The 15,593-nt window shown below is 38.3% G+C and overlaps 1 protein-coding gene across 1 annotated transcript in view; it reads left to right on the top strand.

Annotated features, from left to right (window-relative positions):
* Nucleotides 1–15,593, top strand: part of MRPS35 (mitochondrial ribosomal protein S35) — a 46,059-nt gene that overhangs the window by 16,265 nt on the left and 14,201 nt on the right. The window contains exons 6-7 of the mRNA XM_037514180.2: nt 9,079–9,188; nt 10,803–10,872. Of these exons, the coding sequence (XP_037370077.1) occupies nt 9,079–9,188; nt 10,803–10,872 (180 nt within the window). The remainder of the gene's footprint in view (nt 1–9,078; nt 9,189–10,802; nt 10,873–15,593) is intronic.

The following is a 15,593-nucleotide window of genomic DNA, read 5'->3' as shown; positions in this document are numbered from 1 at the left end:
TAGGTCTTTCACTTTTTCACCTCTTTTGTTAGGTTTATTCCCAAGTATTTGATTTTTTTGTTTCAATTATAAAAGGGATGGTTTTCTTGATTTCTTCTTCCGATTGATTGTGTGTAGGAAGGCTACAGATTTTTGTGTGTTGATTTTGTATCCTGCTACTTTACTGAACTGGTTGATTATTTCGAGTAGTTTTTCTATGGAGTTTTTAGGGTTCTAGTTTTTAGGGTGGTAGTTTTCCTTCTTTCCCTATCTGGGTTCCTTGTATGTCTTTCTCTTGTCTTACTGCCCAGGCTAGGACCTCCAGTATTATATTGAAGAGCAGTGGTGAGAGAGGACATCCTTGTGTTGTTCCTGATCTTAAAGGAAAGGCCTTCAGCTTTTTGCCATTGAGAATAATATTGGCGGTGGGTTTGTTGTATATGGCTTTTATCATGTTAAAGTATGTTCCTTCTATCCTGAGAATTTCAAGGGCCTTCATCATAAATGGATGTTGGACTTTGTCGAATACTTCTCAGCATCTATTGATATGATCATATGGTTTTTATTTTTCTTTTTGTTGATGTGTTGGATTACACTGATGGATTTTCGTGTGTTGAACCATCCTTGTGCTCCTGGGATGAATCCCACTTGATCGTAGTGTATTATCCTGGTGATGCATTGTTGCATTCTGTTGGCAAGGATTTTGTTGAGAATTTTTTTTTTAAAGATTCATTTTATTTATACAAGAACCAGGGTACAGGCCAGATGTGCAGGAGGGCGAGAAGATTCACCTGAGACAGAGCAGGGAACAGAACAGGCAGAATGACCGAAATACACTGCTGAGGGGAGCAGCAGGTGAGTCTGCCACACCATGCGGGTTGTTCCGCAGCCTGCGGGGATCGAACAAGCACTGCAGAGGCTGCGGACAGCTTCACAGCGCTGCGCTCAACCGCCTGCGCCACCAGGGAGAATGGCCTGTAATTTTCTTTTTTGTACTGTCTTTGTTTGGTTTTGTTATTAGTGTAATGTTGGCTTCGTAGAACGTATTTGGTAGTAATTCCTTCTTTTTCAATTTTTTCTAAGAGTTTGAGTAGGATAGGCACTACTTCACTGCTGAACGTTTGGTAGAATTTATTTGTGAAGCCATCTGGACCGGGCTTTTGTTTTTGGGTAGTGCTTTGATTACTGCCTCAATTTCACTGCTTGTAATTGGTCTGTTTAGTTTTTCTATTTCTTCTTTGTCTGGCTTTGGATGATTATATCGTTCTAGGAATTTGTCCATCTCTTCTAGGTTGTTGAATTTGTTTGCATAAAAGTGTTCATAGTAATCTCTGATTATTTTGATTTTTACTGAGTCTGTTGTGATTTCTCCTCTTTCATTTATAATCCTATTTATAAGTGTTTTCTCCTGTTTTTTTCTTTGTGAGCCTGGCTAGAGGTTTGTCTATTTTGTTTATTTTTTCAAAGAACCAACTTTTGGTTTCATTGATCTTTTGGATTGTTTGTTTAATTTCTATTTTGTTTATTTCTGCTTTGATTTTTATTATTTCCTTTCTTCTACTGGCTTTAGGGTTTTTTTGTTTTTCTTTTTCTAACTCTTTGAGATATGAGATTAGGTTGTTTCTTTGAATTTTTTCTTGTTTGTTGATGTGAGCCTGTATTGCTATAGATTTTCCTCTTATTACTGCTTTTGCTGCATCCCATACATTCTGGAAAATGGTGTCCTCCTTGTCATTCAGCTCCAAGTATTTTTCTATTTTGTCTTTGATCTCCTTATTTAGTCCAGCGGTCTTCCAGCAGTGTGGATTTCAATCTCCGTGAAGTGGGAGGGTTCCTTGTTTTCTTTTCATGATTTATTTCTAGCTTGATGCCTTTATGATCGGAGAAGATAGTTGGAATGATTTTGATCTTCATGTTCTGTTGATGTTTGTCTTGTGGCCCAGTATGTGATCAATTCTGGAGAATGATCCGCGTGCGCTTGAGAAAAATGTGTACTTGGATTTTTTTGGGTGCAGTGTCTTATAGATGTCTGTTAAGTCCATGAGTTCTATGTCTTTATTTAGGGCTCTAGTGTCTTTATTTTTTGTCTCATTGATTTGTCCATTGGTGAGATAGAGTGTATTCCCACTATGTATGTATTTTCCTTAATGTCCATTTTCAGAGCTGATAATAACTGTCTAATATATTTTGGTGCTCCTTCATTTGGTGAGTATATGTTGATAAGTGTTATATCTTCCTGATGTATTGTCCCCTTGATCATAATGTAATGTCCGTCTGTGTCTCTTTTTACTTTTTTTAATTTGAAGTCTGTTTCATCTGATACAAGAATAGCTGGTCCTGCCTTGTAGGATTGTTTTCCAACCTTTTACTTTCAGTCTGTGTTTATCTTTTGTGTGTTTTCTGGAGACAACAGAAGGATGAATTTCGTTTTTTAATCCAGCGTGCTACTCTGTGTCTTTTTATTGATGAGTTTAATCCAATTGCATTTAGAGTTAATGACCACTTGGACTACCTTATCAATGAGGATCTGTTCTGTGCCAAGACCATGCTTGAGTCAGGCTGCAGTGTTGATTTGTTTAGACAGAGACCTTCTGAGACTGAACTCAGAGATACAAGCAAATCATGCCATAGCACAGATCTACCGTCGTTTAACTTACCCATATTATGGGTCATTCAGACTTACTAGAAAAATGTTATAAATATCTTTAGAGAATTGGTATTTTTATATATTCCTGAACAGTCCCTAGGATAGGGCCTCCCCTGGTGGCGCAGCGGTTGAACTCTGGGCTGCGAAGCTGCCTGCAGCCTCTGCAGCGCCGGTTCGATCCCCGGCCGCCAGCGAGGGTCCCACATGGTGCAACAGACCTCTCCTGCCATGCTTGCTGCTCCCCTCAGCAGTGTATTTCTTCGTCAGTCTGCCTGTTCTGTTCCCTGCTCTGGCTCTGGTGAATTCTCTCACCCTCCCGTGCTTCTGACTGTACCCAGTGCTTGTATAAATAAATAAATAAATCTTAAAAAAAAAAAAAGTCCCTAGGATACATAACTCCCTAAAAGTTATCTTAGGGGGTACGAGCATGAAGTGAAAACTAAGGAGATCTGAACCAAGTGTCAACTTTAAATAATAATGCATCTTGTCAGCTCAGGTTAGGGGTGCAGATCAGGTCAAAGGATGTAGGTACATCTTATCAAATTTTTTGTTACAGATTGTGAAAGTGTCTTGATCATGTATTATGACATTAAATATAATAAAATAATATGATAAATTGTAAGACAGTCTGTTTTCCTGTGTCCTCACTTTCCAACCTAGATTATTATTATCAATCAATTTGATAAGTAAAAAAAATCTTCAGATTTGGGCCTCCCCTGGTGGTGCAGGCGGTTGAGTGCCACACTGTGAAGCTATTCGCAGCCTCTGCCGTGCTGGTTTAATCCCGGCCGGCCAGTGAGGGTCCCAAATGGCACGGCAGACCTCTCCTTCCGCGCCCGCTGCTCCCCTCAGCAGTGTACTTTGGTCCTTCTGCCTGTTCTGCTCCCTGCTCTGGCTCTGGTGAATTCTCTCACCCTCCCACGCTTCTGACTATAGCCGGTGCTTGTATAAATAAATAAATAAATCTTTAAAAAAAACTTCAGATTTGTATGTTTTTGAATTCTAATGAACATGTATTCCTTTCCAAAATACTTTTTTGTCTTTTGCCCACTTAATGGTGTATTGGTTTTCTGTAGTCCTATTTCTTTGTAATACAGCTTTCTTAAAAATGTAGAATTTCATCCTTATAAAGTGTTAGGTCAGTGGCTTTTGTTGTAATCATACAGCAGTACACCTATTAGTACTTATTTTTTTTTAAAGATTTATTTATTTATGCATACAAGAACTGAGGCACAGGCCAGAGGTCTGGGGGGTGAGAGAATTCACAGAGGGGGGAACAGAACAGGTGGATTGACTGAAATACACTGGTGAGGGGAGCAGCGGACTAGTCAGGAGAGGTCTGCTGGCATCATGTGGGTCACGTCACCTCCCTGGCCAGGGATTGAACTCATGCTGCAGTGGCTAGGGATAGCTTCATAGTGCTGAGACTTAACTCCTTGGACCACCAGGGAAACCCCTAGTGTAATCCTTTAATTTACTGTGGTATATATCAGCTCTTACTCCTTTTTATTGCCAAGTGTTATTCCACTTAATGGATACTGTATTTTTTATCCTTTCATTAGTTGGCAGACATTTGGGTTGTTTCCACCTTCTGGATTTTATGAAGAATGTTTCTGGGCATTCACATACAGATTTGTGTGTGGATGTATATTTTCTGGATTGTGTACTGAGGAGTGGAATTGCCGGGTTATTTGGTAACTCTATGTATAACATGTTGAGGAACCGCCCAGTTGCTTTCCAAAGTGGCTGCACTGTTTCACAGTTTCACAAGCAATGGTAGAAGGTTCCAGTTTCTTCACATCCTCAATGGTGACTATTATTGTTGGTCTTTTGAGTTCAGCCATTTTAATGGGTGTGAAATGCTATGTCATGTGCTTTTGGTTTACGTTTCCCTAATGTCTAGTGATGTGGAACATTTTTGTGCTTGTTGACTAGTTATTCAACACTTTAGTGACTGCTGCAGTGTGTAGCCTCTGGGTATGAGACTGGGTTTCAGTTCTATTACGTTAACAATGTATCCTATTCCTAATTTCCTCGCATTTTTGAATTAATCTCTTGAATAATTGAATAAATGAATATATTTTCAGTTACCAAAGCATTTCTAAACCCTGATTGGTCCATGGTATGTCTTTCTTTTACTCCTCTGCTGACTTTCTTTGTTAGTACTTTATTTATGATCCATTGTCCTAATCTCATGTTGCTTTGGAGAAAAATCAACTCCCTAATCTTACCAGAACAAGCCCCCTTCGTAGCACCTCCAAGTTTGGTCATAGTCACCACTAAATGAGTGTTTAAAGCCAGGTCAGCCATGTGTTTAAGGAATCTTCATACATCTGGCATATATTTTTCAAACAGCAGTCACAGGGCAGTTACCTGATATGTTCTTAAACTTTGTACTTTAGAAACATTTTAGATTTACAGGAAAATTTCTAGCACAGTTGAGCATTCCATTATATTTCACACCCAATTTCTCCTGTTATTAACATCTTGCATCATTATAGTACATGCGTCCCCACTAATGAATTGACATGATTCGTTATTAAAGTCCACACTTGATTCTGGTCTCCTTAGTTTTTACCCTATGCTCTTTTTCTGCTTAGAATCCCATCTAGGAACCACATTACATTTTGTCTTCATGTCTCTGTGGTCTTTTCTTGGCTGCGATGGTTTCTCAGAATTTCTTGTTTTTGTTGCCATCAACAGTTTTGAGAAGTACTAGTTTGGTGGAGTACTAGTTTGGCTCTTCAGTTTAAATTTATTCTCTGTGGTTAGCCTGGCAAGGAGCTGTGTCATCATGCTTGGCACCTGGCAGGACTCAACATGGGCAGGGTTGCCCAGATCACCTGGGTTGGTCATATCTGCCAGTTTTCTGTACCGTAAAGTTACTCTCTTCACTTCCCTACTGTACTCTGGATTGAAGTCATTAAGCACAAGGATCAGGAGTTATCTCCCCCTCCTTTAGAATCATCACCTAACTTATTTAAAATTCTTTCTGGGAGATTTGTGTACTTAGTCAACCATTTTGTTATATAAGTATGAACTCATGGATATTTATTTTATTCTTTGAGTTACAATCAGTGATGTTATTTATTTTGTGGCTCATTTTATTGACTTCAGTCATTGGGTGCTTTTGGCTCCTCTGGTCCTTTGGCATGACTCAGTCTTCTGTTTTAAATTTTTTATCTTTTGGCACCATGTAATGCTCCATGCTGTTTACATATTCTCTGTCCAGTCCTTTTTCTCGTAGGAAATGCACTTTTGATTCTCCTATCCCCGAGAGTTGCTGCCACCACTTAGGTCCCTTCCAGGACTCTCAAAAAAACTTTCCACATATACTGGCAAAAATGTGACTAAAACATCTGCAGCCATTTTCACATTATGGGCTAACTAGGCAATGCTTACTTCCCAGAACTTTTTCAGTACTGGAGCTGTGATTGATTTGGAGTTTTCTTTACTGAGTTTTGGTATCAGGGTTGTGCCACCTTTATGAAATGACTTTATGAACCCTCTAATCTATTTTTCTCCATAGTACAGTTGAAACATCATAGCAATATATTTTTATATTTGGTGAGTTAAAAGTACTTGAGATCACAGGAGATAATTTTGCCATGTTTACTGTGTAAAATTCAGAAAGTCTAGAATGGACTAATAATACCTGATACATTTTTAAGACCTTAAATAACACTACTGCTTTTTAATAGTAATGATATAAACAGCTAACAGTTACTGTGCTATTTAAAAACGCCTTTGAACTCAGAGTGAGGCAACCTAGACTCTAATCCTGTTCTTTGTCTTAACTTTGGCGGCACGGCCTCCAGTACTAGAGTAGACCTCACAAGTCCCTACGTGTCAGGTTTGCTCATTTAAGTATATGCCCTGCATAGCCCTTATTGTCCCTTATTGTCCTACTGGACACTTGTCTGCCTTTCTGGTCTCTTTTCACTCCATCTGCTGACTGTTGAGGCTCAGTAGTCTCCTGGATGATGACATAAAGTTCAGGGGTAAAACAGTATGACTGTGGTGGGTGCATTTTGGTGTGATTTGACACAGTATTGTGAGGGTGAAGCAAATATTATAAAAGAGATATTTAGACTTTTTTTAAATTCTGAGATAAGTATAATTTTCTTGACTAGTCATGAAGGTACTTAAAAATTAAAAACATAAACATTTGTATAAGACTTCAAAAAGTGCTTTCTGCTTTTAATCTCATTCGTTTTTGATGAAACTCCTGTGAATCCTTCTATTTTATAAATAAGAAAGGGTCTCAGGAAGATAAAATGATTTTTCCTAGTTTGCTTAGTTGATAGCAAATCTGGATATCAGACCCAGTTTTTGTCTCTATGTAGTCACACCCTGAATTCTTTAAGACTGCATTGTAAATTGGGAAAATTTTTTACACATTAGGCTTGTCTCAATTTTTGCAGTTCTTTTAAATGTGGGCTTTTGAGGATACGTAGAGCCAGTCTCCTGTGATTTGAAGTGTCAAGGTTGTTTGGGGGTTATTGTTATTAATAAAATATTGATTCTTTAAAATATAGCAACTCGAGATAAGAAAAATCTAAGGATTCTTTTGGATTTTGGGAAAAGAATGACAACTCCAGTTAATTCCAAAGTCAGGTTTAATCCAGGTTAAGGCTGCAATTTTGCAGTGCTTTAGCATGCCAGCAGGTGGCATTAATGCACCACACAGCTGTTTCTGAAATATTTATGTGTTTCTGGCATAAACGGTGTAATTTTGAACATTAAAATGTCAGTGTGAACATGAGTTTTGAAGCACTTGTTACAATAATGTTCAGCATTGCTGCTACTTTTTTTTTTCTTACATGAAAAGCTAGAACACTTAAATATTTTAAATGGTACTTTTTTAAATGTATCATTAAACATGATTTCTTTAAAGAGTTTTAAAAGGAAACATTTCTTTGTCTATACTGTGTATATTATATGTGCATGTATTTCCTGTTATCATAATGTGAACACATTTTTTGGTTTTCTTATATGTCACAGAGAGTGTTACCATAACTGCTTATTTTTTCCTTCAGCTGATAACCTAATTTTGGTACATATTCTTTTCATGGGACTATGGCAATTCACATTGTCTGCAACCTGTGACTATACTGTTGGATTAATAGTTAATAGTTTGTGTTCTTACTGCTTATATTCATTAGGAGTGTGTTTGTATTTATTTCTTCATATTTTCTCTTGTTCACATAAAAAAAAAATCACAGTACTTTAAAAAACTGTCTTTCTTTTAAAAATTTTAATTATTCATTCAGCGAACACATTGCATGATTTTCAAGTAGGCCATGACAGATACCATTTCAAGCAAGGCAGATACCATTCTTACCCTCAAGGGTTTGTAGTCTAGTGGGAAAATAGAAAAATAAATAAGCTCTTACACTGTGTCTTGAGGGAATTCCAGGGTTATTGAAGCTGGGGAGAAGAAATGGATGGATTTCATGATCTTTTTATCTTCATACATTCTTTAACTCTAAAGAGTCAAGAGTTAAGACTCTTAATACTTTCCTGGAGCATTTTCAGGTTTCTCTGTCAAACTGTATTTTAGTGTCTGTCCTATTTTCCTGTGTCATGCCTGGTCATCTAGATACGACCTTGGTCCTTGCCATAATTCCTTCTAAATTCTCTTAAAAGTATGTTCACTTAGTCCAGTGTTTTCCAGAATATGTCTTCAGGAAGATTAATTCTACAAACTGTCCTTTGAAAAGTGGAACTGGGGTCACCTGAATTTGGGCATCATTATATATATAACAACCCCCATCTTGTCATTTCAGAATGCTTAGTAGTATATTAGCTCCTCCGTGAACTCCTGCTAAAGATGCCAGCTTAACTCAGCATTTCTAAATTCATTTGACAGGAAGGGCCTTTTTGAAAACAGTACCCTGAGCAGCCTGTGGGACTAGTGTTAACGTTTTGACAAATGGTGGGCTGAAGTATTTAAGATGTTCTGACCCAGCAAGATGCTGTCTTCCAACCTTCTTGAAATATTTGGAGCTTTAAAAATACATGCCCCTCAACGAATTGCCATGATATGGGTCTCATCCTTGGCACACATTTCTTAAAACTCTTATGTTTTATCCAATTAATTCTTTATTTCAGCTTTTCTCATGCTAATTGAGTTTAATTCCATTAGTACTCCTCTTAAGCACCGTAATTTTGTTTCCCTGAGAGACATGTCATTAGCTTGAAGGAAAAGTTCTGGTGCCCAGCACTGTCAAAGAACTCCAAACCCTTTTGCTCCCCCTCCCAAATTTTTTTCCATGCATAAGATCAGGCTTCTTACTGCGTGCCAATTGCTAACTCTCTAGAAGAGAGTTTGGAAATAGTTCTTTTAGGTCAGTTTCATGTTAATGTAAATAACATTGCTACTGTTCTTTTTCATTACACTAAGTTTATGAAATAATTTTTTCCCAATAATTTTTTCTTGTATTTTTAAGGTTAAACTTTCCAGTTTGAATTTAGATGATCATGCAAAGAAGAAATTTATTAAGCTTGTGGGAGAACGCTACTGCAAGACCACAGATGTGCTCACCATCAAAACTGATAGGTAAAGGAGAAGTTCCTGGGTCAGGCCCTCATGCTGCTGTCGTCCAGTCTGACAGTTCTTTTTAAGATATGGCACAGAAGATACGGTAGCTTTTTCTATCAACTGACCACAGAAGTTGTTTAATTTATATTTTTAATATCCTCACACTAATCTACTGTTGCTGTGGTCTTTATGTGTACAGGGAGGCTTTCCCAGCTAAGTTCAGTTATTGTTATTTTTAAACTTTATTTTAAATATATACATATATGGAAAACTCAGTGACAATTTTAGAAGAAAACAGAAGTATGATTTGCTAGTGATTAATGCTATATAGGTTTTTACCAAATCTAAATATATAAAAATCTTATAGTTCAAATTTTAAATTATTCAGTTATATATATGGAAAGTTAATTTATCAAGATACTTTCATAAATAAGTAGAATTTAAGAGCTAGTCTAGAAGTTTATAAAAGCTGTACTAAATTTGTCTTACATGAATTTATAAATTAGGCCAATGAAAGTTAAAAATGTTTATTGGTATGCTTTTATTAAGTGATTATTTTGTTTCTAGAATTTTCTTTTGGTTGTTTCTAAATTATGTCAAAATATGCTTTCATACTTCTTTAAGGAAAGCAAAGTGGGGTAGATATCATTTCTCTCTCCCTATCTGGGTTTCATAGCATTTGGATATGTCAGCGCCAATTAGGTTTATATCCTCTTCTTAGTGGTGAGAAAAAATAGCAGGATGGCAAGAGTATGGAGGCAGAAAAAGCTTGGGAACCATGATTTTAGATTATTACCATATGGGGAAAAATAGAGATGAAGTGTATTAGTAATATTCTTTTTACCATCTTTAGAAAATATAATGTCATGGTTTTAGTTTGTGCAAATTTAAAAATACCTTTTAAATGTTATTGTTTGAAATTCTGTACGTATCTGATAAGTTTACAAGTGTCTGAGTGTGTATCTTTTATGGGAACGATTTAGAGGAGAGGACTATTAAACCTAAATGACAGAATAAACAGTACAGTTAAAGTCATTTGTCATGACCTAGTTTTAGTTTATATTTAAAATGTAAGTAATTGTTTCTTTTTCTATAGTATTTTATCAGCTTCAAAGCCAAACAAGCTGTCTCATGTTTATGTAGAAGTTTTACCTGGTATTTTGTTGTTAGTTCCCTTTTAAAGACAGTAATAGCAATGCAGTTTTGTATACTGTAGCTCATTTTTAAAAGGTGCACTCTGGAGAAATCCAGATGAACATTCAGATCAGCATCTCTCATCAGTCTGCCTCTGTTGAAAATGAACTCAGCAGGTGCGCTTATGCTTCCAAAGACTCTTAACTCCGAGAGTGTAAAGGGCACTTGGATTGGACCCAGTTGTGTTAAAAATAATGCTCAGCTTTTCTCAGATACACATTACTCCATTAGTGGTCATAACAGAGAGAAAAATAAAAAGAGCTCCAGTTTTCAGTATCCTCTAGTGAAATTATTCATATTCCAAGAACAGAATTTTTCTAAAGCAGATAGGGAATACCTGAATATAAGTTTGCCTTGTATTTAGTATTTGTATATTTTTCAAATTATTCTCTGTATTGAGTTTTTAGAATTTTGACATTTTCCCTCTCTCTTTTAAAGGTGCCCTTTAAGGAGACAGAATTATGATTATGCAATGTATTTACTGACAGTTTTGTACCATGAGTCTTGGGTAAGTGATTGTATATGAATGTTTAACGATTTTGCCTGTAATTTAGGTGATGTTAACTTTTCCAATCTGTGTGACATGTGCTCAGCTGAGGGTTTCATGAACTCAAGATGAGCAAGGGAGTCTGTGACTGCTACTACCTTGAGGCTGGCCTGCACACCGACATGCATGTCAGGCTATTTTGGGATGCTTCATAAGTCAGACAGCTAAGATGCCTTTAGAATCCTTAGCTTCTGATCTTGACTGGGAAATTCAGAATTTTCAGTTTTTCAAAGTTTTTCATTTGACTTCTGACATTTGTGAAGGTTATTGCAGGGTAATTATCATCCGTATCACGTGAGACTTTGTAATTCATCTTGTTCAAATAACAAGCAGAATAAAGCTCTAAAACATTGATTTCTGTATTTCAAGTGTTCGTTGAAACTTTTTAAAATTTAAAAATTTTTTTTTTTTAATGCATCTAAGAGCTGGGGTACAGGCTAGAGGTGCGGGGTCCAGGGGTGGGGGGTGGGTGAGAGGATTCACTAGAGACAGAGTGGGGAACAGAACAGGCATATTGACTGAAATACACTGCTGAGGGGAGCAGCGGGCAAGTCAGGAGAGGTCTGCTGCACCATGTGGGTAGCTCCCTGGCTGGGGATCAAACTCGTGCTGCAGTGGCTGCAGTTAGCTTCATAGTTTGCGTCTTAACCCCTTGTGCCACCAGGGAGACCCTTCGTTGAAACTTTTAATTTACCCGTAGCTTTCATGTGAACACTTCCTTGATATATGTTAGGGATTGGTAAGGGCTTTTCATTATTTAAATAGCATGAAACATAGTATTATTTTAGTAGAAGTAAAGCATAGTCACAGATTTAGTAGAAGTATACACATCTTAGAGGAAAATTTTGCTGTGCTTAAGCATCTACTCATTTATTTATTTTAAAAGATTTATTTATTTATACATATAAAAACTGGGGTATAGGCCAGAGGTGTGGGGGGTGAGAGGATTCACCAGAGACAGAGTGGGGAACAGAACAGGCAGACTGACTGAAATACATTGCTGAGGGGAGCAGCGAGTGAGACAGCAGAGGTCTGCTGCGCCATGTGGGTAGCTTCCTGGCTAGGGATCAAACTTGTGCTGCAGAGGCTGCGGATAGCCTAGCAGTGCTGTGCTTAACCCCTTGTGCCACCAGGGAGGCCCTCCACATCTACTCATTTAAAGTTCTAACTAAGTTTAATTTTGAGTATTTCTGCAAATTAAAATAATTTAAAATTTGCACACAAGTTACATGTTTTGTAGATGCTCAGCAAAGGCCTGGGAGTCTGAGCAGCATTTCCTGTCAGGAGTGTTTTTAGGTTACAGACAGCTAGAGAAATAGTTACCCTGTGGCTGTTCATAGGGTTTCATAGGAAAGAAGACCAGAGGAATTAGTTATGACTTTAGGATCTCAGCAAGGTAGAAGCAGTGGGAACCAGACTTTAGTTCCCAGAGTGAGAACATTCTCTGGAGAGCCATCCAAGTGGTGTGGGCCGCTTATTTGGTAGTGTGTCCCTCCCTTGACTGCTGTGGGAAAGGGGAGCACTCCTTGGGTAGGAGGTACATAACCGCCTTCCATCCCCAACTATTGTTACTTTGTTCACACAGGCAGCCATTTTACTAGCCACTCATGGTCTTCCTTGACATTAATAATAAAACAGTTGTGGCATGAGAAGGATGAGTGGAAAATAAAACTTCAAGGCTAGTAAAGAACAAAAAGTACCCAGGAGCACTTCTATTCTTTTGAGGTATTCTAACAATCGCAGCTCTTCTGGACTTGGTAGGCTACCGAGCAATATCGTAATAGCAGGTAATCTCTCTTTCCTGTCAATTGAATTTGGAAATGCCTTTGGCTTAACATAATTAAGTTCATGTTTGAACCAGCCACGTGGCTGAACTAGCTGCAACTCCATGACTGCTGTTTAAAGAGTTAATACCAAACAATAAAAACCAGCCAGTTTTGTGTCTCTTATTTTGCCAGCAGCCTGTAAAATGAATATGCCCCAAAGGAAATGACAGGCATAAATAAATTCAGTGAAAGTTGACTTACTGGATTCTTTCTGTGGTTCCATGACATAGAATCCAAACAAACTTGGATGCTGTATTCACGCAAGGGGCCTTTGATCTTTAATGCTGATGACTTAGATGCCAGAATGAGTAGCCACATACAACTGTCCTGAACAGATATAATTAAAGAATTCCTATATTAAAATTGGCTCTTGATCCTTTCTAAACAAGTAACATCAGTGGCAAAGCTTTAAGAGAATGCAGATGAGCCGTGAAGTTTTGCAGAGCTGGTGGAACAGAATTTTTATTGAATTGAAATTCTTTTTTCCTTCACCAAAATGGAACTCATACATGTTACCACCTGGTATTTAATCAAATATTTAGAGAGTTCCTCTTTAATCCATTATTTTTTATAGGCTGGTTTTAGAGCTTTTAATACCCCAAAGCTAAGCTTCTCTTCTTAGCTTTTTAACATTTCCATGGAAGTTGCCTCTGAGTGGTGTTGAGAGGAAAGTACTCAGTAGTTTTATGTGGCTTGCAGCACTGAAATTTCTCTGGAAAAGTTTATCTAGACTCAGTGTAAGCAAGTTACTCTTGTGTGCTGGTCATAGCACTTGAACTGAGAAGCACTGAAGTAGCCTTCTCAAAGAAGACTGCAGTATAGAGGCTTGGTGATCGGTGTGTCTGACAGTGAAGGGTGGCTATAAATATTGTTGTTAACCCTAAAATGAAGAAAGCTGTATCTTACAATTTCAAATTCATTGATTCCCAAATCTATATAGAGCTTTTAGTTAGCTTCACAGACAATGCAGGTAAAGTACACCTGTATCTTGTTTTATTTGAATCTTTAAAACACTGTCTTACTCACATTCTAACATAACTGATAATAACAAAACTCCCTAAATTTTACCTTTATTATGGTATATTTTAAACCTTCCGCAAGTGATTTGGTTGAGAAATGATTGAAACATTTTGCAAGGTGACTTCACAAAAGGTAGACTGACATACACTTAATAATGAGGGAAAGAATAAAGCACTTGTTTTAGAAAATGTAGTGATTGGAAATCAATTTCTGAGTGGTTTTGGATGATTCAGGTATTGAATTACTAATGGTAGATTATTAAATTTTGAATCTTGGATTGTCTTTTTAGATTTCATCATAGTCTTATTACTATGAAAAATTATCTAGATTTGTAAGAAAGGGATTATGAAAACTCACATAATGAAAGCTTTTAAAAAAGGTCAGATAACTTTTCTCTCTGAAAGAATTCTTTTTTAAAGGGAACCACATTGCAAAGGTTTCTGACAAAAAAGATGAAGGGATCCTTCTGTAGAAGATTGGTGGTCATTTCATGTTTGGTGTATGGGCTCATTGTGGTTGTGTGTGTGCTTGCCTGCACAGACGCTCCAGGTTGGATTAGAGGACGCCTGAGTAGAGTTTCTGTTGTTTCCACTGTTGTATTCTTGGGGACAAGGTATGGTGATCCTGTGTGCAGAACTGTTGGATGAGGATGCTGCTTTCTGGAGGCACCTTTCCCCCTAGGAGTTGAAGTTACAGTACAGTCTGTTGTGCTTTATAGTGGGGGTGGAAACTGGGGCTGCAAGAGGCACAGACTCTGGTTCCTTCTCCTTGAAGTGCCAAAGGAATGAATGGTGAATGGTTTTGCCAGAGGAGTGTGCACTAGAGAAGCGGGTGAAGGGCTTTCTAGCCTCGTGGGTGTTGACAGCCTGCAGTTTGGTGTGGCCAGGGTCTAAGATCTACAAGGCAGAGGTAATGGATGAGGCTGAAAAAATTAGTCCGAGACAGACAAGGAACAGGTTAGTTTACTCCAGTGCCGATCCATAGCCAGAAGGGGGCAGCACTGTGTGGGTATCTCCTTTGTGGATCTGCCTCCTTTCCTGTTGGGGTGTTCAAGAGGAGGAAGCAGTCCTTAAGTGAAGGTCCCAATGCTTTCATAACAATGAGCAGTTTATTGATTGATGGATGATGCTTGTTGGTTGCCTGTCCTTTCCTTGATATTGGCTGTGGAGGTTAATCCTTGAGAGAAAACACTAGTGAAAGCAGGTGGGTTCCGTAATAAATATTGATGTGATACAGGGCTGTGTCCTTTACTATTTGGTTTTTTATTCTCTACTTCTTTCTTTTTTAAAAAAATTTTTTTTAAAGATTTATTTATTTCTTTATACAAGCACTGGGTAGTCAGATGCGCGGGAGGGTGAGAGAATTCACCAGAGCTAGAATGGAGAGCAGAACAGGCAGAGTGACAAAGTACACTGCTGAGGGGAGCAGCAGGCGGCAGGAGTGGTCTGTGTGCCATGTTGGACCCTTGCCTGGCGGCCGGGGATCCAGCCAGCGCTGCAGAGGCTGCAGGCAGCTTCGCAGCCCAGCCCCCAACCGCTGCGCCACCAGGGGAGGCCCTGAAATTTTTTTTAAAAATTCATTTATTTATGCATACAAGAGCTGGGGTGTAGGCTAGAGGTGTGTCGGGGTGGGGGGGGGAGAGGTATGAGAGGATTCACCAGAGACAGAGTGGGGAACAGAACAGGTGGATTGACTGAAATAGACTGCTGGGGCGAGCAGTGGGTGAGTCAGGAGAGGTCTGCTTTGCCATGTGGGTAGCTCCCTGGCTGGGCATTGAACTCATGCTGCAGTGGTGGATAGCTTCATAGTACTGAGACTTAACCCCTTCTGCCATCA

Source organism: Talpa occidentalis, unplaced genomic scaffold (assembly GCF_014898055.3).
Source record: "Talpa occidentalis isolate TD23 unplaced genomic scaffold, MPIMG_talOcc4v2.1 talOcc4.16, whole genome shotgun sequence".
In the NCBI taxonomy this organism is placed as follows: Eukaryota; Metazoa; Chordata; class Mammalia; order Eulipotyphla; family Talpidae; genus Talpa; species Talpa occidentalis.
This window is presented reverse-complemented; position numbering and strand designations above follow the sequence as displayed.